Here is a 22,842-nt window from a genome sequence, read left to right on the forward strand (position 1 = left end):
TTCGAGTTCCCACGTTAAAGAAAAAGTGTCCGAAATTAGGGTACCTTGGACCTAATTTCGGACACTTTTCGGATTCAAATTAAATAAACAAAATCACGTAAAATTTATAAATTGATGCTCAAAAACGATTCACACGATGACATTCTATGAGAATGTGAAGATAAACACCAAGTTGAATCGCTCGTTTTAAAGCCCTTTTCGAAAAACGTGAAAAAGTGTCCGAAATTAGGGGTTTTGACAGTACTATCTAATTATGATTTTTAAAAAAATTAATTCATTTGTACTACGGTTAGGTTTGTGTTAAAAAAATCATAACCTGAACTATGTACATTTATGTAGAACCATATGTATGTATGAATTATAGACACTGGACTTGCGCCACCCCACAATACATATTGGCCGGGATACACCACCTAGGTATCTCATATCAGCCCACGGCTGTACAATGTATGTACAATTGTACAACCTGAGCAGATAACAATTGTTTTTCCAAACATTTAAAATCAAGGATGACAATTTGGAGCCGTATTCATACTGTTATACATCCATATTCGAGGACGGCATTTTATTACATAATTTCAAAAAGCATTAACCTACCTATACTCGAAAATTTTCCATTATTATGCCACAGATCGGTAATTCAATAATTAATATATGACCCGTTCGAGAAATGATAACAATTCAACGTTATACTCATCTAAAAGACGGATTGAAAACGTAGCACGAGTATTATGATCAACCTTGTTGTAGACACTTACAACACCTTGTTTTTGCTCTAAATAAAAACAACATCCGATAAATACATACCTATTACAAAAATGAAATGTTCAAAATTTATTGATAAAAGTACGTAGACGTACATATGAATACAGAAATATGAAATGTAATACTCCAAACGTCATTCACAATTATCCAAAAACTGAAGGTATGGGAATATTTTAACGAATAGGTATTCTAACCAAAAAAACAAGGTTTTCACGTAAATCATGTATTTTGCGATAACAGGTGTTACATTGACGTACATAGGTTTTCCGCGCGGAAATATATTCGAAATAGAACGTGAAACGTTTTATAACAAATACCTCAACGTAATTTTCACTTCGTATGAAAATTTTTACGACTTTGAAAATCATAAAAATTATACTGTTCTAGAAACTGGTAAAAAAAAAAACACAACTAGATTTTAAAAATTACCCAAACCTCAGAAATACAATATGAAACAAAAATGAAAGGTATTCGATGTAAAACTTCTTAAACAAAGTAATATTATAAATTAATCCGTTCGCGTAGGTATATAAGGTATTAGAATAATTTAATTACATCATTTTCAATCTCTTCGGACAAACTTAAACTAATACAAATCAACGGATATAAACGAAACATTATATATACAACATTGGTAACATATACACAATGACTCAACATTCACTAAATTTCAAGTGGCACAAAAAGTTTAAAAATTGACTTTTATCGATCTTTATGAGACAGTGGATCGGCGGCAGTTTACTACATATTATGCTAAGTCGCGATATTAAGCTGAAGTTTTCTCACATGTAAGAGACGTAGGAATGAAATTACCACCGGTGAGAAAGATTAAACATTATTCAAATGCACGATATCACACAATATTACAAAGCCTTTCAAAAAATTGATATTATACATATAGATTAAACCATCGAACATTTCATAACTGAACGAGGGTATTTCGATTGCTGAAATCACATTTCTCGTCATACTGTCTCTTTATTTAAACACGTCTTCCGTAATAAAATTATAATATCGAGTTATCTGTAATGTTCATAGCGGAAATCACAGATAACGATGCGAAAAAATTACAGATATTTCCATGCGAGGATTTCAGATTTTTTGTAATAAAAAATTCTTAATTAATTCGGCAATTGAATTAGAAAAAATAGAAACAGCAGCGCATTATGTATCAGTAATTACCGTACCGTTCCTGAAAAGAAAAATTAAATTATGGAAAAATTAGATACACAATATGTTTTGTAAATGCATAAGAGAAACAATAAGCTTGTTTTTTTTTTACACGGATTTCGGTAAATTCTCATAAGTCTGGATTCTGGCAGATTTAAAAATCCACTAGAATCTGCTAGGGTAGTAGCTTTTAAAACTATATAGATTTAGAATTTCACCGCGTTCACTTAAAGAGAGAAGACTTGAGATTTCGTAAGTTTGTGGTTGGAATCTAAAGTGTTTTAAAAAGTGATTCAAAAACGTCAAAAAAACCGATTTTCGAGAATCCGCGTAAAAAAACAAACTTATTAATAATTTACTTGAATGGAAGACATGACTCCGTTCGCTAGCGACGATAATTTACCGGCGACTTTCGTTACTCCTAATCTTACGCTTTCTTTCACGTCGTCAAAATCAGGAGCCTGAATTCCGCTATTCTCCATACTTGGCCTGCCGAACAAATCTGCTGATGATATACTTGTGCTACCTTCAAACTGGCACAAATTCATTCTATCGTCACCCTGAAAAATTTCGAAAAAATGATGAAGGCTGCAACGCTCAAAATAATGCACTCAAATGGATATACTCACAGAATTATTATTATCTCCGAAATATTGAGCCGACGAAATTGATTTAGCCGCGCCAAATTTCTTTTGCGCTTCACCAGAAGAATTCGAAGATATGGAAGTGGACGATTTAGCTGATTTTTGAGCTTGAGCAGTAGATGTTGTCTTCGGAATACTATAAGATTTAGGTTCTTCCCAAACAACTTTGGAACTATAATCATTATTGCTTCGATCGATGCTCAATATATCCGTATCATATGCATCGTAACTGGCCTTTTCGTAACTGGACTTCTTCTTACTTTTAGATTCAGCAAGCAGTGATCCTATTTCTCTATACACATCACCAAAAACTCGGGTAAATTACTAGCTAATACGATATTCTAATGAGTGATCAATTAACTATCGGTGTGACTTACGGAATACTGGTGAAACGTTCAAAGAAGTCATCTTCATCCGAACGGTCTAACATACTGTATACATCTTTCTTCACAGGCTCGTCAACTTCTAACGTTTTCATATCATTAAAAGCGGAATGGCTCACACCGCTATAAAAAAGTAAGCGTTTGAATTTTCGAATAATCACGTCCAAAATACAAATGATCAAAAAACACTTACGACTTTGTATTGAATCCCATCCCCAACCTTTCGACCTGTTCTGCTTTTTTGGGATCAATTTGTTTCAGTTTATCTTCCTCTTTTTTTTGTTGAATGCTCAAATCTTGATACGCAAGTCTCACTGACTGAACCTAAAGATAGTCTCACGTAATATCAATTTTTCTTCAGAAAAATAATAATTTAAAAAATGATTACTTGATTATCCGTATCTTCCACTTTGACCGATTCTTGTTTCTCTGAAAATTTGATTTGATCTGCGAGAGCGGCGTCTCTTTCGATATCAGCGAAATTAGTTTTCACTTTTTGGGCACCGAGACCACCCTTTTTACCGCCAAGCTAGAAAGTTCATTCCATAAATTTTGTAAATAAAAATTTAAATGCGAGTTGTACATCGTAATAATGAAGTTTAAATCCTTACAGTTGATCTTTTCGCGGTTGTAGAACGCACTCCAATTATATGGGATTTTTCAGTATTGATGTTCGAAGAAAAGGCATTTTCGACACTGGGAGCAATTGTTGGAGCATTGGAAATGGATTCGTTCAGGTTTATCTGTTAGCAAAATAACAAACACGAACAAACTTATTTTTAGAAATGGCGTATTTGTACATGTATTATTAAAACGGACGAATTTTTCCAAGGAAAACCGAAATTCAATAAACCAAATTCCCCAGAAGCGAAAAGCACACAAACCTTTTTGGCAGACAGAGCAGGACTTTGATCAATTTTACTATTGATATTATCAGAATTTGAATGCTCTTCAAAGAAATCAGGCTCTTCTTTTTCGGACGAATCTTCGATATTTCCTTGATTGACGTTGTCTATCATGAGCTGATTCGAAAATAATTTGTTTAAATGCGATAACAATTTACCAGTTAAATAAGCACGTAAAAATTCACACAACAAACTTCGTAGTTAGTCAAAAAAAACTACTTCAACAAAAACCAAACGAGTAAATTCTGCTATTTTAAACTCACTTGAGTTCCGTAGGTTTTGAGAGCTTGCGTAGCACTTTGAGATAATTTATCTTTGTACAACTGAGCGGCCCTAGAATTGTATTTTTGCTGGGCATCATTTGAAGTACAGTTGTGCTGTCGAAAAAATGAACTCTGAAAAAACACACGCAATACATAGAACAAATTAAATATCAATCAACATTCTGTGATGATACGTTAATTTAGAAGCATACCGCGCTGGCATTTCCACCTAATTGCATCTGTCGAAGCTGCAACCATGTCCAATTAGTGTCCAATTGCGTAGATCGTACAAAAGATAAGTGTACTCCCAAGCTGCGATGTACCGCTGAGCAATCCAGACAAATGAAAACGCCGTAAGTAACACTTGCCCAAGTGGGGTTCTTGGCATTACAGTCGAAACAAACCTACACACAAAAAAATACTTAAAATTACAGCTGAAAAGAAAATATATGAAAAAACGAATTTTGATGACCTCGAGTCCCAAAAACTGAGCTGAAATTGAAAAGATAATCAATCTAGTAGACAACGTTACCTTGTTCGTAGGGATAGCACGAAGACGTTTAAACACCAATTGAATATCGGTTTTACTTGGTCCTTCGAGAGCCATTTCAAAAACTATGGCTTTACTTTTAATTAATCGAAAATTAATTTAAAACGAAAAAACCAATTTAACTGGACAACCAAATGATGACACGCATTATCAAATTTACTGCAGGACAACACAACACACTACAACCACAGATAAAATTGACACAACAACTCACAAGCAACTTGAAACAGGGCTGCATACCGATATAAGTACCAAAATACCAATCAGGGATGTTCCGTCAAATAACTCGAGTTATTTTACTGTAAAATAACTGTGTAAAATAACGTAATTTTACATTGTCAAATAACGCGAATTGTTTGACACATGTCAAATAACTAAAAAAAATGTAAAAAAACTACAAAAATGCTCAAAATCGAATTCTCACAAGCCAATTAACAAGTAGGTATTTGATTTTGATTGAGCTTTCTGTTTCTTTGATGTTGAACTGAACTTAGTTTGATTTAACTCATTTGCGTTGATTTGAAATTTGAGTATAATTAGATTTGAAAGTTTTGTGAAAATAAATGTGAAAAGGAATGAGATGAGAATGAGACCAAAGGATACTGTTGGAAGAGCAATGATTGTGAAAACAAATCCGAATAATGATACCTATTAATGAATAAATTCTCATTGACTCGACTGTGATTTTGTGTTTTTAACGTTATTTCATGAGATGAAATGAAAGTGTTACTCTTTGCAGCCTTACTGGTGGTAATTTATTTAAAATTTTTCCATTTTGAAACGAATTTTGACTCGTAATCATTCATAATTCATTCTTAAGCTGAAAAATTACTGAGTTATCAGTTATTATCAGTGAATTTTCCTTGTCTGTGATTGGCTGAATTATTTTACATTCTCAAATGTAATTTTACATGTTATTTGACACTAATAGTTATTTGACAGTTATTTGACATGTAATGTCAAAAAAGTTATTTGACATGTCAAGGAACATCCCTGATACCAATACCGGCAATACCGGCAAATTTTGAAAAAATTTACAAATACCGTTTTACCAATACCGATTAGCAGACTGACAAAGTACCAATTTACAAAATACCAATAAAGTTTTTGAAACGGTATTAGTACCAAAATACCAATACCGAAATAATTTTCAATTAGTGTTGGGCAAATTCGCGAATATTCTTTTTTTGCTTGCGCATGCGCAAGAATATGCGCGTATTCTTGCGCATATTCCGCAGAATCTTTTCAAAAAATTAGAACATTATTGCTTAGTTTAGAGATAATTGGAAAATTTCCAAATTTCCATTGAAAAGGTTTCAAATTATTAAGGAAAATTCGAAATTTATAAAGAAAAGTAGATGTAAAATTTGTAAATTGTGGAAAATTGTAGAAAAATCTTCAAATTTTTTGAAAAAAGTCTTGATTTTTATTTTTTTGAGAGAATATTCTCCAAGCATTTGAGAATATTCGCGAATATTCGCGAATATTCTCAGATTATGCGCATTGAGAATATTCTCAGGCCAACACTATTTTCAATGGTATATTTTGGTATTTTTTGGCAGGGATGGAAGAGCCTTGAATTCAGGGCTCCCGCTCTTGGCTCTGGCTCTAGCTCCTCAAAAAATCCGGCTCTTTCAGACTCTGGCTCCGGCTCGCTCCCGGCTCTTCCATCCCTGTTTTTTAGTATTGGTATTTTATGGTATTTTGAATTTTTTGATTGATTATAAAATTATAAATAAAATAACTAATAAATTACTCATATTGAAAAACTTGTAAGTGATAATTATGAACCTAAAACTCACAAATTGAGGTGTATAAATAGAAAAAAAGGGAATGAGGACGAAAGACCCCCAACAAACTGGATGGTGTAACTCGTGGCAACGCTGCGCGCGGAGAAACGAGAATCATAATAGACCGGTGGACGTGCATAGTACTGAACCGCATGAACGGTCAGTTGAATGTAATGTTACCAACCTACGTTAGTTGAGAACTGGAATTACTTTCAAACTTTTTAAATTTAAAAAAAAAGAACACATAATTAATTAATAATGGGAGTGGGACACATATTCCGGAAGTGAACCTTTGTTATTCAAGTTGCTTATTGGATGTTTTTGAAGGGAATTAATAATTATGTTGTTTAATGTTTTTTAAATTCTAAATTGGAAACAAAAAAGTTATAAAGTAAATTACATTTATTTATTTTGATGCGATGCGAGGCATTCTACGAGTATGAGTCAGTTAATTTTGCATTTTGAAAAATGTACCAAATTTATTATCCTCAGTTTGTCACACAGAAAAATTTTCAGATACATACCTAGAACCTACCTATACCTACATACTTATTAGCAATAACTTTACTTAATTCTCAATCTCAACAAATTTTTAAAAAAACAGTCGCATGTTTGAAACTGAAGTATTCGAATATTTAAATCATAGATATTACATATTTTTGAAAACAGAATTCGAATTGCAAATACATATCACACTTGATGTTTTCGAAAAAAGTTTTCATTTTTTGTTCCAATCCAAGCCTACCTCTCGTACTTCACCCCTTTTTTGATTTTATAGCTGCTACTCAGGGATTTGAAAATTTTCGGCCAGTTATAAATGTTATAATTAATAGATATATGTAATTTAAATTTGATTTAAAATATTTTTTTTATAAAATCGCAATTTTTTAGTATTTTTTGCGCTAAACTTGAAAAAAATTGATGAATTTTTCATTTTTATTCGTATTCTGAACTTTGCCTGGATTTAAAGAGTCTTTGAAGGCTACGACTGATTAGGTATTTTATTTTTGAAAAAATGGGCAATATTTTTTGAAATTTCGCAGAACTGGGTTTAAAATGGTGCATTTTCAGGTTCGTTATTCAGGTTCGTTATTGTTATACACAGTTGAATAAATAATATGTACCAAGAAGTGTAGGTAGGTTAGGTATACATTATGTACACGCATTTGGACAATTTAGTTTTTAAAAAATTCAAAAAAAAATTACACTAACCTTAACCCTTGACCTGAAAAAAATTACGGTAATGTTTTTCGAACCCATAACCAAGAACCCAAATTTTTAATTTTGGGTAAGTAACCTGTAACTGTTAACCAAAATCTTTTTCTCAGGGACCTTCAGGAACCTATTAACCTTTAACCGAATTTTTTTTTTCGGTTCGCATCCCTGACTGCTACTTGAGCTGCTGTGTCTGTGTCCAAACATCCAAGAACTCGTTTTTTCTTGTTGTTGTTGTTGTTGTTGTTTTTTTTTTTTTGAATAGATAATGAGGAAAACTACGAGACTTTGAAATATCCGGAGCTTTGTAGGTACCTACCTAAGTATGTACAATAGCCATTTTTTCAAAAAAAAAATAATCAAGATCATTACAGCCAGCTCAAGAAATTGACTTTTGTTCTTTCAACTGTTTTGTGGAATTTTCTCATTATAGATTGGCAAATTTTGATTTCTTCAAAGTTCCTTTAGGCCTATGCTTTATATTCAAGACTTAAAGTTGAAAACAGGGCACATCTAATCGAAAAAATGATAATGACAAAGGTTGTTCAATGTTCAACATGTCAAGTACTAGTAGAATACAGGGGTTTCAAATGCCAACTACCTACTTTCGCCTACCTACTTCCTTTCAACTTGAGTAGGTAAATGAAAGTAAAAAATTAGCATTCAAAACTTTTGCATTCCAGTAGTACTCCGCATTCTAATAAACAACTTTTGTCATTATCATTTTTTTATTACACGAGCCCTATGCTTGGAAAAAAACAAATAAATAAATAAAAATTCTCTAAAAATCAAAATTCGTCAATTTAAATCAGCTCAAAAGTGACAAGTCATCTCTTTTTAGATTTTTGGCGAACGTTTGAAAATTCAAAATTGACGTTAAGGGTGATTTGTGCTTTTTTGAAAAAAAGTACGTACTTGATCAGTAAATGAACCGATTTTGGAAGAGACACTTCAAGAGTCAAGAGTGGATTTTTGACCAGCCTTTTAGAACTCCCCACGAGAGCGAATTCTGCCATTTCCAGCCATTCTGGAGCCCCCAGCGCGATTTTTCAATTTCTCCAGAATTTTGAATGCTCCAGAAGGCGTGAATATGAAGATTGGGCAGCTAAAAATCGAGTTGTGTGTTTTACTTGAACTGTTTAACGAATTTATTCACATTTGAGCTGATTTTGGATGTGACATCTAAAGAGCAGTTTTTTATCAGCTTTTTTCATAATAAAACTTCCAAAAAATCAAAAGTTTCCTGTTTGCGAGGACATTTTGAGAACTGGCACGAACCGCTGTATAGAGTTCAGAACCACCCTCCCCCCCCTCAGTTCGAATTTCACTGTTTCGAATCGTTTTTGGAAACAGGGTGATTTTCCGAATTTGTCCTGTTTTATTATGTCATACGACAATGACCATACCATCATATTCAAAGCAGGACAAAGTCAGAAAATCACACTGGACGCTCCGAAAAGAGCTCGAAACGGCAAAATTTGAACAGGGGGGGGCTGATTCTGAACTCGATAAAAACGATTAGTGCCAATTTCCAAAATTTCCTCGCAAACGCGAAACTTAATTTTTTAGATATTTTTATTATGAAAAAAGCCTGGTCAAAAAACCACTCTTGAGATGTCCCTCCCAAAATCGGCTCAAATGTGGATAAACTTATTTAACAGGTCGAGTATAACACGCAATTCGATTTTTAGCTACCCAACTTCATATTCACGCCTTCTGAAGCTTATTCAAAATTCTGGAGAAATTGAAAAATCGCGCTGAAGGCTCCAGAATGGCTGGAAATGGTGAAATTTGGATTTGGGGAATAAATATCACAATATCAGTTTTAGGACTTACTCGTATTTTGATCATTTTTACTGATCATAGTGCGAACTTAAAAAAAAAAAAAAACATGAATCACCAGAAACAGTTACCTAATTTTCAATTTTCAAACTTTCGCCAAAAATCGAAAAATCAAGCTGGGCAGCTGAAAATTTGGTTCGGGGGGGTTTAGACCATGCTCTTTCCAAAAATCGCGATCCTGTTCGAATCGGATGATGACACCTCAAGAGGTTCCCTTGTCAGTTTATCACATCAAAAAATTTTCGGATACTTACTAGCAATGATTTTACTGAATTCTCAACAATTAATTTTTTAGAAAAAATAACATACCTATTTGAAAGTACATACCTATTCAAATATTTAAATCATATTATTATGTAGTTTTGAATACAGAATTCGGATTGCGAATATCTCGCTTGATGTTTTCAAAAAAGTTTCACGTAATCGCTTTTTTGGTTTTTATGGCTGCTACCTACTCGAACTGCTGCGCCTGTGTCCAAGCATCCGGGAACTTTTTTTATTTTTTTGTTTTTTTGAATAGGTAATGGGGAAGACTACGAGACTTCGAGTTATCTGAAGCTTTGTAGGTACAACAGCCATTTGCGAGGGTGAAAACTATTTTTAAGCTTTTAAAATTTTAAGTTTGGAAATATTTTTTTCAGGATGTTAATATTATTTTGATTTAAAAAAAGAGAACAGGCTCACAAGAGGGCGAAAGCTCTAAACGAATTCTAAAAAAATGAAAATTCATCGATTTTGGGCTAAATTTCACAATGAACTCGAATTTGGGGTCAATTTCACTTCAATTACCAATTATAAACACCATGAATCCCTATATTATAATGTTGACTCCAAAATCCACCCCTCTCCCCAGAAAAATATTTTTTTGAAAAAATGCTTCAAAATGCTCAATGATAGTGTAGTGATGAATTCGTCTGCCAAATTACAGCTTCATTTTTCATTACAACCCAAGAAATTGATTTTTTTAAAGTTCCAACGCAGATTTCAGATAGTAAAATAAAGCCTACTACAGTTCATACACTGTACCTCCATATTTCTCGTTTCGATGAAAAACTGACAAAAAATGTGTTTTTTGGCTGTATTTTGGGCTCAAATCATCAGAATACGCTGAAATTTTGTATGTGAACCCACTGAAAGATTATTGATGCGCCTGTGAACAGTTTTTTTTCAAAAAGTTTGTTTTAGTGGGAGAAGGGTGAATTTACTGAATTTGGGGGTTAATTTTATGATTGGGATGCGGGATTGATTTTTGGGATGCAATAGCATCGAAATTTGAGTTTAGCGACCTTAAATGAAAGTGGAACCCATCTTTTACTGATCATCTCGGAGTATCTTGACCCAAAATAAATGAATTTTGATTTTTTCGAAATTCTTATTTGCTCTATTTTAAGCAGAGGACTTGTTCAATCGGAAAAATGATAATGACAAAAGTTGTCCAAAATGCCGAGTACTAGCGGAATACAGCGGTTTTGAAAGTTAATTTCCTACTTTCATTTACCTACCCAAGCAGGTAGAAAGTAGGTAGACGAAAGTACGTAATTATAATTTGAAATCCTTATATTCTGCTATAGTACTTGGCATTTCAGACAACTTTTGTCATTATCATTTTATCGAATAAATCAGTCGTTTTCTTGAAATAAGGCAAAAATGAAAATTCAAAATCTATTCATTTTTGGGATGATCAGACATCCATGTACGAAATTTCAAATTGTTCTGATATTTTCAGTTCAAAATAAATATAAACCCAAGAATCACATTTTTCGTGAAGAGGTGTTTCCTCTAAATTGATGAATTTTGATTTTTTCAGAGTTATTTCTTTCTTCATTTCAAGCATACAGTACCTACCTATATACCTACCCACTCTGTTTATTTGAAGTTGATAGGTGGGGTTTAACAATGTTATAAAATAATTATTTACTTTGAAAAGGTACTTCCAGTAAAATTAAAAATTACTCTTGGATTTTTTGCAGTGTTTCATGCGCATACCTACAATAAACATTTTAGTAGGCTACATCTCACGATTCCCTTATTCATTTAGCGCCAAACAGCGCATTGTTACGACTTACAAGTATTAGGAGAATGTTTTCTTCATCATGCAGTCATCACCAATATCCGTTCTAAATGTGTAGCCGCTAACTGCCTTCAAGGACACTCAATCAGCTGGGCAAGGGAATTTAGACAGGGGTATTTTTTTTACTCGTCTACTATAGAATTGAAACTTTAAACCTACAAGATTTACGAGCTATAAAGTTAAGGTTTCTTTCTCTTTTTTTTTTACCAAGAATTGACGGTGTAAACTACGATCATTTGTGTGTTCATGCACAATATTAGGCACGTATGTTTTTATGCCGACGGTTGGGATCATTTTAGTAATCCTGAACATACGTCATTTTTTAAACTGATTTTTACAAGTGTTCAAAGAGACTTGAATTTTTTTTTAACAAGGGAACCGGAACCATCACCCCACATGATAATCTCCGAATTAAATCAAACTTGAACTGTTTGAAGTGGTGGAAAGAGGACCTCGAGAAACCACCATCCCCCAATTTTCAGCTGATGAAGTTGATTTTTCGATTTTTGGCAAGCATTTGTAGTTTTGTGACCACAGGTAAAGCTGTTCAATTCAGAAAACGGGGAAAAATTACAAATAATTATTCATCTCTTTATCGTATCAAATTCCAGAGCTCAAATTTTGGCCAAAGGCGGTCTTCATATATGATCGACCCTACCATCATTGACCGGATCAAGCAATTTGACCAGAAAAAAGGATTTTTCACTATTTTTTCTCATATTTTCTGTGAATAAGTACGAAAAAGTACGTTTTGCCTCATTATATGAACTTCAGCAGCTGAAATTTTTGCCGAAGGGTCTGTGCTTGATACCTAATTGATTAATTACTACCATCGGCCGTATCTGGAATAATCATGAGAAATCGAATTTTTTGTCCATCTGGTTGCTAATTCAAGCTTTTGGAAAACTTGAAAAACCAGTAAAATATAAATCAGCTCATCTAATGGAGCTCAGATTTTGGCATAATAACATCATCGTCCAAAACCGGCTGTCCGTTCAAAAAAAACAGTTTTTTTTTTTATTGCTTGTGAAAAAAATCGATTTCAGATGATAATTCCAGATCCGGCCGGCGGTAGAGTCCAGTCGATTAGATATCAAGCATAGACCCTTCGGCCAAAATTTCAGCTGCTGAAGTTCATATAATGAGGAGAAACGGACTTTTTCGTATTCACAGAACATGAGAAAAAATAGTGAAAAATCCTGTTTTCTGGCCGAACGGCTTGATCTGGTCAATGATGGTATAGGTCGATCATATACGAAGACTGCCTTTGGCCAAAATTTGAGCTCTGGAATTTGATACGATAAAGAGATGAATATTTGTAATTTTTCCCCGTTTTTTGAATTGAACAGCTTTACCTGTGGTCTGTGGTCACAAAACTACAAATGCTTGCCAAAAATCGAAAAATCAACTTCATCAGCTGAAAACTGGGGGATGGGGGTTTTTCGAGGTCATCTTTCCAGTTTCCACCAGTCCAAGTTTCATTCCAATCGCAGATTATCATGTGGTAGATTCCCTGTAAGTACAAGTAAACATTTTCCAATTCGTTTTTTCGTTTTTTTCTATTTCTTTATGGAAGAAGTAAGAACACTAGGTACTATGTAAAAATCGGAAAAACAAAAAAAATGACTAAGGCCGCTTTTCCAAGGAACCCCTTAATTTTGGGCGATAAAAGAATATGATTTTCAAGGATGTGAAGGTGATTTAAATTGTTTAACCGCTATTGAGTGTAAAAATTCAATGTATGTATCCACAATTTTGCTCCAAATATGAAATAATTTCTTACTGTTGCTGGAATAATTCCAAAAAATGGGATACATTTTCTAAATTACCCATTATAATGCAGTGAAAAACTGAAAAATATTGTTTAAATAAATAAATAACTTATCAACAAATTTAGATTTACAAATTATTTTAAAAATCGTCGAAAATCGTTTTATTTTAGTATGTAGTAGGATAAAATACCATTCCCATGTTTTTTGAGAGACTCAGTAAAAAAAAATAAAGCAAGGTAAATAAAAGGAAAAAAACGAATTGGATAAGTAAATTGTAGGTACGTTTCATCATGCCTACATAAAGCACATAGGCAACTCCTATAACAAATGCACAACGCGTGGAATGAGTAAAATTGGCCGTTTCACCATGGGTATCCCTGATATCTAACGTTGAACGAGTAAAATAACGCGAATAAGAAAGAACGATACTGCCGTATCCAGTTTCTATATACGTTCGCCCACCAGCCTACATTCTTCTACTTTCACAACATACTAGTATTTGTTGGGGGTCCTTCATCCTGTGTGCCGAAAAAAAGTGTAATTTCTAAAAAAAATGGAAAAACTTTGTTCATTTTGGCCTAAAAACACACTTTTTATTCGGTATTATATTGGTACAATACCAATACCAATACCAGATACCAAAAAAAAATCCACAACATAATAAAATACCAATACCAAAGTTCCAAAATTTGGCATCTGTATTGGAGAATACCGAAATACCAATACCAGTTTGGGAACTGTATGCTAAATACCAATACCTGGTACCAATACCGTTTATGTTTATCGGTATGCAGCCCTGACTTGAAATATGAAACCTACCCAACCAACGGAAGAAGTAGGTAGGTATTCAAGGCGACCAATGAGCCAATGAGGCGACACAACATGACATCTTTGATCTTCAACATACGATTCTATACCCATTGTTCCTGCGCATGCGTCATTTGAGAAAGACAGAGACCAGCGCTTGTGGGAAATGCATGCCATCCACCCATCATACGATGTGAATGTGTTCTATCTGCGAATCAATCTGCTACTGTGCAACAACTCTCATCAGTCATCCCTTCCCTTCATCAGTCGTCCCGTCGTCCGTCGCTTCTCGCTTTGATTATTGATATTTACAAAAATGGTGTATTAATTGCGCAAAATAATCGAATACTGACGATAATACACTAAAATCAGGAGTGCGCGTTGTTCAGTCAACTGTCAAACGCTTCACTTCCTCTTGAATCCATCTACTTACGCCGACAAGAATGGATTTCTTGGACAACGAAGCGGTAGAAAGTGAGGTAAGAAATCATAATTTTCTATCGGTAATACCCCTGCTTACATTTACTGTGAACTATGTAAATTATAGGACGAGGAGGAACTGACCGAGGGACAAAGAAGAAAGGCCCAACGATTGAAAGCTGTAGAAAGCGATGAAGAAGATGAAGGTGAGTGTTAGAGTTCATCATGAGCACCCGAAATCATCAACTTTACGATGTACTAAATTTTGATTCTTCGTACATTATATAGACGACGAACAAAGATACGAAGAAGAATTGCGAGACCTGATCGACGATAATCCTATTGAAGAAGATAGCGATGGCGGTGACTCAGATTCATCCACAAAGAAACGGAAAAAAAGCGATGATGAAGAACTTGATGATCGGCTAGAAGATGAAGATTATGATTTAATCGAGGAAAATTTGGGTGTCAAAGTTGCCCGACGTGTAAGACATTTACGATTTGTTCATAGTTTTAGTTCAACTTTTTAAACTAATCCTTTTGTGTACATTTTTGTTGTAGAAACGATTCAAACGTGTGCGTCAGTTCGAAGATGACGATGAACGCGAAGAAGGTGAAGGTGAAGATAGAGAGGCTATTGCAAATGAGTTATTCGATGGCGCTTCGGATCATGTAATCTTATTTTATCCAACTGAAAAGTTTCAATCAATGTCATATATATGCTGTAATGATCGACAATTCTTGTGCCTGTAGGAAGGAGATGAACGGCCTGAAAGATCCCGTGAGGAAGGATATGACGAAGAAAATTTAGATGAAGAAGGTTATACCGACGATGAGGATGATTTTATTGTTGACGATGATGGACGTCCTATAACTGCGGGGAAGAAGAAGCGCAAGCATATTTTCAATGATGCGTAAGTTCACTCAGGCTGTTGAAATATCACATATTTTTTGTACGTTCTGTTAATTTATGATGATAATATCAATTTTAGAGCATTGCAAGAAGCTCAAGATATTTTTGGAGTGGATTTCGATTTCGATGACTTCGAAAAATATGGCGAGGAGTATGATGAAGAAGACGAAGACGAAGATGAAGATGAATACATGGATGATGATACAGGGGAACCTAAAAAGTTAGTTCATTCTGACATTTATTTCGGATGTTCTGCTGTAGGCCATTTTTAATTATGTTAATTATGTGTATCATAGACGCAAAGCTAAGAAAGCCGCTCGCAAGAAACCCACTCGTAAATCTATATTTGAAATTTACGAGCCCAGTGAATTGAAAAGAGGCCATTTTACAGATCTCGATAATCAGGTGTGCACACAGTCTAGGAACATATCTGAAACTTTTTTACGTGATTGATGTTTAATCCCCGCTGAATGTTTCATCGTTGGACTTGTTTTATAGATAAGGAATAATGATATTCCTGAAAGAATGCAGTTGCGTGATATTCCAGTTACGCCTGTAGCAGACGACTCAAACGAGTTGGAAGAAGAAGCAAATTGGATTTATCGTCAAGCTTTTTGTAAACCGACCGTCTCCACGCAAGTATGTGACATACATTTCTTCTGTACAAATGACTGTTGTTCTGAAAAAACTACATGGGATGCTCTTCTTTAGGATTGCAAAGGTGGTGTTGATCCTAGAACTGTTACAAAGAAAGGAAATCCTACTATCGGTAAAATCAAGAAAGCTTTGGATTTTATGAGAAATCAGCAATTTGAAGTTCCTTTCATTGCGTTTTATCGTAAAGAGTACGTTCTACCAGAATTGAATGTAAATGATCTGTGGAAAGTTTACAAATATGACGGCAAGGTAAGTCAACGAATGGGCAAATACTAATGTGTAGAATTCATTCTATTCGCATAATTCATGGTTTACAGTGGTGTCAATTAAAAGCTAGAAAAGAAGCATTGCTCGAATTATTTGAAAACATGCGTCAATTCCAACTCGAAGAATATACTCAAGACATAAATGCTCCGTTGCCTGAAGACGTTCGTATATTGTCTGAAGAAGATATAGCAGCGTAAATGAGAATTACAGTTTTTTCAACTTTTTTTTCCTTTTCAATTATGAATTTGACAATTTTTTTTTTTCGTTCTAGTGTGAAGGAAGTTCAAACTCCTGAAGAGCTGAAAGATGTTCATATGCATTTTCTACTTTACTACAGTCATCTAATACCTAAAATGCAAGAAAAGAAACGAGCTAAAGAAAGAGAGGAACGGAGGCAAGCTAGAAAACAGTCGAGAAGAAAGCGTGCGAATGTTGAAGACGATGAAGAAAGCGTCATCGATAATGATAATGAAGAAGAACCCGATGAACCTGAAGAACCAGAACCCGAAGAAAATGAAGCCGAAGTCATTAAACCCGCTGCTCGTAGTGGTCCTTATGCCACTTGTAGAAAAGCTAAATTAGGTAAATATACGATTTTTTAAACGTTATTAAATTATGTGACTCATGTTATAATTTCCTGTGTTAATTTTACAGAGGGATTTGCTAAACGTTTTGGTTTAAAGCCAGAGCAATTCGCTGAAAATTTTAGAGATAATTATCAACGTCATGACGTAGAACAAGAAGAAATAGAGCCTATAGAACTTGCTCAAGAGTATAAAGGACCGTACGTATTCTTCAGTGGATGAAAATTTTAGCGAACTAATACGCACCTTTTTTAAAATCGATGATAGAACTTACACGGCGGATTGAGTATATTGAATTATTTTGCTTGTAGTATTCTCCAAACCTCCGAAGACGTTTTGAAAGCTGTGAAGTATATGGTGGCGACTCAGATTTCTAGAGAACCTTTAGTTCGTAAAGTACTCAGAGATGCTTTCTTTGAACGCGCCAAATTGAACGTGATACCTACGAAGAAAGGTATCAAAGAAATAGACGAAAATCATACATGCTATAGGTATTACTGTTTTCCATATTGAAACCGCGTTTTTGTGCACGTTTATCAACTTTTCTGTCAATGCTAGTGTCAAGTACTTGAAAGGAAAACCAGTTCGGGAATTAGTAGGCGTAGAATTTTTGAAATTACATATCGCTGAAGAAGACAAATTATTGAAAATTACTTTCGAAGATGACATCGAAGGCCTTACTACTGGATCTTACTTGGAAGAAATGAAATCTTTGTACATCAGAGTACGTTTAAACTCAAATAATTATTTACGTAGTCATTATTCATGTTGACGATAGTTTCGATTGATCATTGGCATCATTATCTTGCTTATAGGATGAATTTAGCAGTGTCGTACAAGAATGGAACGACTTACGTAATGATATTATTGAATTAGCGTATAGAAAAATGTTATGGCCCGATATAATCAAAGAACTAAAAACACAGTTATTGGCCGAAGCTAAAGAATGCGTGTTGAAATTATGTTCTCAAAAATTGTACAATTGGTTGAAAGTAAGTTTGATTAAGCGTAATTTTTCGTCGTTTTTTTTCTCATTCGTCTAATAGACTTTATGTTATTTGCATGAATAGGTAGCGTCTTATAGCGTTGATTTTGAAGAAGAGGACGATGATTGGGACACTTCTAAAGGGTTGCGTATTATGGGCTTATCATTTGTACCAGATCTTTCTCAAGCTGCTTTTGCATGCGTGATAGCTCCTGACGGAGAGTGCACTGATCACTTACGTCTTCCGAATTTACTTCGAAGAAAGAATTCCTTTCGCGAGGATGAAAAAATGATGAAAGAAGCCGACCTCAAAGCATTGAGAAATTTTATATTAACGAAAAAACCTCACGTAATTTGTGTAGGGGCGGAATCTCGTGACGCCCTTATGATTATTCAAGATGTTAAAGAACAAGTAGCTCTGTTAGTGGAAGACGAACAATTTCCCCAGATTCCTGTTGAAGTCTTAGATAACGATTTAGCCAAAATATATGCAAATTCTATCAAAGGAGAAGTATGTGTAATGTTGTTTAAAGTGGTTTTTGCAATTGCTTTGTTTTTAATATGTGTAATTTTTATTAGAATGATTTCAGAGATTATCCTATATTATTAAGACAAGCGATTTCATTAGCCCGCAGAATGCAAGATCCGCTAGTTGAATTTTCTCAATTGTGTACAAATGATGATGAAATTTTATGCTTGCGGTATCATGCATTACAGGTGAGCTTTGAAGAAACCAATGCAAAATGTCGATTTACATAATATATTACTTGCATACTATTCATTCTTATTCTCTCTTAGGATTACGTGACCCAAGAAGATCTTATGGAAGCAATCACTCGAGAATTTGTCAACAGAACTAACGAGGTCGGAGTTGATATCAATCAAGTGGTGCAACAGGTCTACTCCGGGAATTTACTGCAATACGTTTGCGGCTTGGGTCCGCGTAAAGCAACCGCTTTGATTAAACTTCTGAAACAAAATAATCAAAGATTGGAAAATCGAACGCAGTTAGTTACCATGTGTCACATGGGACCGAAAATATTTATAAATTGCGCCGGTTTTATTAAAATTGACACCAATTCATTGGGTGACAGGTATACAAATAACTAGCGATCAGTTTATCTTATGATTTTGAAAATTTTAATTACTTATTTGGATTTTACTTCATTCAGTACTGAAGCGTACGTCGAAGTCCTAGATGGATCTCGTGTTCATCCGGAAACATACGAATGGGCACGGAAAATGGCTGTGGATGCTTTAGAATATGACGACGAAGAAACAAATCCAGCTGGCGCTTTAGAAGAAATTCTAGAGTCACCTGATCGACTGAAAGATTTAGATTTAGATGCTTTCGCGGAAGAACTCGAAAGACAGGTAATTAATTTTGAAAATTTGTGAAAAAATTGATTAGAGCTTTGCTAAATTCTTGTTTGTTCTAATTCGCTAGGGTTTCGGTAACAAAAGTATCACGCTGTACGATATTCGAGCCGAATTGAATCATCGGTATAAAGATTTACGAGCTCCGTATACCCCGCCTAACGCAGAAGAATTATTCGATTTACTCACCAAAGAAACACCCGAATCGTTCTATATTGGAAAAATGGTTCTTGCTACTGTAACTGGTGAGATAATTGTTTGTTTGAGTAATTCTTTTTCACGTGATGAATTTTGAATAGAACTGGTTCTTAAAAAATCGATGTTTTAGGTATTCTGCGCAAAAGGCCCAAGACTGAACAATTGGATCAAGCGAATCCTGTTCGTAAAGATGAAACTGGTTTATGGCAGTGTCCTTTCTGTTTGAAAAGTGACTTCCCAGAGCTTTCAGAGGTGAACATTACAAATGAAAATTCAATCGAAGATAATATACTACATATTGAGGAATTGCCATTGTATATAATTATTTCGTTTTGTTTTTGTGTAGGTATGGAATCATTTTGATGCCGGTGGCTGTCCTGGTCAAGCTATCGGTGTAAGAATTCGTCTGGACAATGGAGTGAGCGGATGTATATTTTTGAAATTTCTATCCGACAAGCACGTGAATAATCCTGAGGAACGAGTGCAAATTGGTCAAATGATACATTGTCGAATCATGAAAATCGACGTAGAACGTTTCTCTATAGAAGCAACTTCGAAGACATCTGACTTGAATGACGAAAATAACGAATGGAGGTAATTTTGTTTTATGAAGCAATTGCGTCACATCGTTTTCCAATTGAAGTTTCTATCAATTATTTATTCTACCACAGACCGCCGAAAGATGGGTTTTACGACTTTGAAATGGAAACAAACGACAAAAAAATAGAGGAAAATAAGAAGAAAATGAAAACATCGCAAACGTATACTAAAAGAGTCATTGTTCATCCGTCATTTCATAATATCTCTTTTTCTAAAGCTGTTGCATTAATGGAAAACATGGATCAAGGAGAATGTATCATTCGACCATCCAGCAAGGTATGTATTGAATACAAAAATATCATTTGCCGATATCGATCAATTTGAAATACATTCAGAATTCTTTTTTATAGGGAACCGATCATTTAACCGTAACATGGAAAGTTGCGGATAACATATATCAGCATATTGACGTTTTGGAAAAAGATAAAATGAACGCCTTTTCCCTTGGACGATCTTTGGTGATAGGAACAGAAGAATTTGAAGATTTAGATGAAATTATTGCTCGATATATAAATCCAATGGCCGCTTGTGCCCGAGATTTATTAACTTACAAATACTATAAAGATACAGAAGGTGGTAAGGCTGAAATTGCCGAGAAAGTTCTTCGCGAGGAGCAAGAGAAAAATCCTAAGAAGATTCACTACATATTTTCCGTTTATGCTGTAAGTATATTTTATTACGAATTCCACGTGTGGATTTCTTCTTTCGGAAATTAATTGTAATTTTTTCTGTTTCATTTTGTACTTTTCAATGGTAGAAAGTGCCGGGTGCATTCATCTTGTTTTACCTACCACGAAAATCTATTAGACTTGAATATGTGACGGTAACACCTGACGGGTTCAGGTTCCGTAAACAAATATTCGAATCGCTGAATGGTTTGTTGAAATGGTTCAAAGAGCATTTCAACGATCCAGTTCCTAGAACGCCTAGCGCGATGACTCCACATTCTAACCATAGTGCGAGAAATACTCCGTACAATCCTCAGACACCTATGCTCGGTAAGCAGTTGTAATTTCATCTAATTTTCTATAAATGAATCAAGTTAATTAGCTGTTTTTTCCCACAGGAATGCCACATATGACGCCCGTTATGCCGCCTCCTCATACACCTCATCTAAGTCATACACCTCATTACGGTGTGGCTACACCTTACAATATGCCTCCTTATGCTGCCGTAAGTATCGCGACGTATACATAATTAAGTACCGATTATTTTATTCAAATGCTGATTGTTTTTTTTTTTTTTGTAGGCATACACACCTGGGCAAACACCCTACCTTACTCCCTACCAACATCCCTCTCAAACACCAAGAACACCATTTCATACTCAGACCCCAAGATATGGTCAACAAACACCTGCCCAAGCGTCTTTCATGCATCCGAATATGGCTCATCGAACACCATCTCATCATCAATCGCCATTGCCAAGGTATGTATCGATGCAATTCTAACAAGTTGATGATTTTTGTGTTTTTCTAACTTACATCAATACCTTTAATAGAAACACTCCGTCAAATCCCAACGAATGGGGAAAAATTGCAGCCGAGTGGGCAAAAGAAAGGAAGAAAGATTAATTTTGTCTGTTTACGAATTTCTTTTCTTTGATTTTAATATTTATTTTATCGAAGTTTTAATTTTATTTCTAAGTGTATCGGAGAGTTATCGAAAGCTATAAGTATTGTTTGATTTACGAATCAACGACTGCAGCAATTTGTGAAATGTGAATGTAAAATAATTGTCCACGTTCAATGTACCTATGTATGTATTTACCATGTTTGTTATTTATATACGTATCTTTATCATCGAAGATAACTTTTGTTCGAATTGTTTATTGAATAATGGTTAGTAAATTTTTTAACCCTGGTTTTCCTTATCATCGTTTGTATAATTTTGAAGTTTTAAACTTTCTTAAAATGCGTTTGATACGCGATTATAATAATATTTTTTCTATGTATTTATTAATGATTTAAATTCTTTCTTTGTTGGTATTTAATTTTGGTGATTCAATTTTTATATTTTCTTAGTTACCTAGAGAGATTCTTAATTTTCTTTTTGAATGACTTCGTATTTTTCATCGAAGAATAATTATTGTAGTTGGAGGTGATAGGTTTTTTCATGTAAACAAATTTTTAATTGATCCTATATACTTGATGTATGCTTGATAAAATTACTTTATTATATGTAATTCATGTACTATCTATGTTCTTATTTTATAATTTTATTGTATCGTGTTCATAATTGTATGTGAATAAAAATCGATGAACTGCGCGCTTATGATTTGATGTTATATCATGTATTTTGGTGCAAACATAATCGCAATCGAGTTTAATAATGAACAATGGAATGCGATGTCAAATTCTTCGAATAAATCTCGAGAACGTTTCAAGTTCAAAAAACTTTCGAACAGGGACAGCGAAACAAGAGGATAACGAAGCAAATTTCAATTCGGCGAATGAAATTTAAAGCAGTTTTAGTTTTGAAAAAATTGTTGCCCGGTGATGATATTTGTTTTGATATTATATTTCTTATTCAAGCGTTCGTAAACAGTTCAGCGACGACGTTTCGTGGAAAGCTGCTGCGCTATCATGTATATTGAGAGAGTAGACTATATTAGGGATGGAGTTATATTTAGAAAACACTAAAACGTCAAAAACGTGTTAGGTAC

General features: G+C 34.3%; 2 protein-coding genes across 3 annotated transcripts; one reads left to right on the top strand and one right to left on the bottom strand.

The window, feature by feature from the left end:
- Positions 1–972: 972 nt before the first annotated feature.
- ArfGAP3 (ADP-ribosylation factor GTPase activating protein 3) lies at positions 973–4,890 on the bottom strand. Of its 2 annotated transcripts, XM_065345160.1 has the most exons (11): positions 4,663–4,889; positions 4,343–4,534; positions 4,131–4,262; positions 3,847–3,984; positions 3,574–3,705; positions 3,351–3,491; positions 3,156–3,286; positions 2,957–3,085; positions 2,565–2,871; positions 2,295–2,495; positions 973–1,957 (listed from the first exon to the last, which is right to left on the bottom strand). In XM_065345160.1, exons 1-11 carry the CDS (start codon positions 4,735–4,737, stop codon positions 1,937–1,939), a joined length of 1,599 nt encoding a protein of 532 aa, XP_065201232.1. In that variant the 5' UTR covers positions 4,738–4,889; the 3' UTR covers positions 973–1,936. The 2 variants fall into 2 exon arrangements, with proteins under 2 accessions (XP_065201232.1, XP_065201233.1); XM_065345161.1 differs by lacking the exon at positions 3,847–3,984 and having other exon boundaries at positions 4,663–4,890.
- Positions 4,891–14,381: 9,491 nt separating this feature from the next.
- Spt6 (transcription elongation factor Spt6) lies at positions 14,382–22,445 on the top strand. Its single transcript, XM_065345166.1, has 28 exons — positions 14,382–14,656; positions 14,725–14,803; positions 14,886–15,082; positions 15,159–15,269; positions 15,351–15,511; positions 15,590–15,730; positions 15,807–15,915; positions 16,009–16,149; positions 16,222–16,416; positions 16,485–16,627; positions 16,706–17,016; positions 17,089–17,218; positions 17,330–17,509; positions 17,577–17,742; positions 17,834–18,010; positions 18,089–18,514; positions 18,583–18,720; positions 18,802–19,097; positions 19,176–19,377; positions 19,451–19,625; positions 19,709–19,830; positions 19,925–20,172; positions 20,250–20,454; positions 20,529–20,840; positions 20,936–21,176; positions 21,245–21,351; positions 21,428–21,606; positions 21,679–22,445. Exons 1-28 carry the CDS (start codon positions 14,621–14,623, stop codon positions 21,749–21,751), a joined length of 5,001 nt encoding a protein of 1,666 aa, XP_065201238.1. The 5' UTR covers positions 14,382–14,620; the 3' UTR covers positions 21,752–22,445.
- The last annotated feature ends 397 nt before the right edge of the window (positions 22,446–22,842 follow it).

The sequence above is a fragment of the Planococcus citri genome, chromosome 1 (genome assembly GCF_950023065.1).
Source record: "Planococcus citri chromosome 1, ihPlaCitr1.1, whole genome shotgun sequence".
Taxonomy (NCBI): Eukaryota; Metazoa; Arthropoda; class Insecta; order Hemiptera; family Pseudococcidae; genus Planococcus; species Planococcus citri.

Coding starts and splice junctions, on each gene's coding strand:
- ArfGAP3 (XM_065345160.1), bottom strand. CDS start 4,737: ATGGCTCTCGAAGGACCAAGTAAAACCGATATTCAATTGGTGTTTAAA. Junction 4,263..4,342: donor TAGGTGGAAATGCCAGCGCG/GTATGCTTCTAA, acceptor GTGTTTTTTCAG/AGTTCATTTTTTCGACAGCA. Junction 3,706..3,846: donor CTGCTCTGTCTGCCAAAAAG/GTTTGTGTGCTT, acceptor TTTTGCTAACAG/ATAAACCTGAACGAATCCAT.
- Spt6 (XM_065345166.1), top strand. CDS start 14,621: ATGGATTTCTTGGACAACGAAGCGGTAGAAAGTGAG. Junction 19,378..19,450: donor CGGAAGAACTCGAAAGACAG/GTAATTAATTTT, acceptor CTAATTCGCTAG/GGTTTCGGTAACAAAAGTAT. Junction 20,455..20,528: donor TCATTCGACCATCCAGCAAG/GTATGTATTGAA, acceptor TCTTTTTTATAG/GGAACCGATCATTTAACCGT.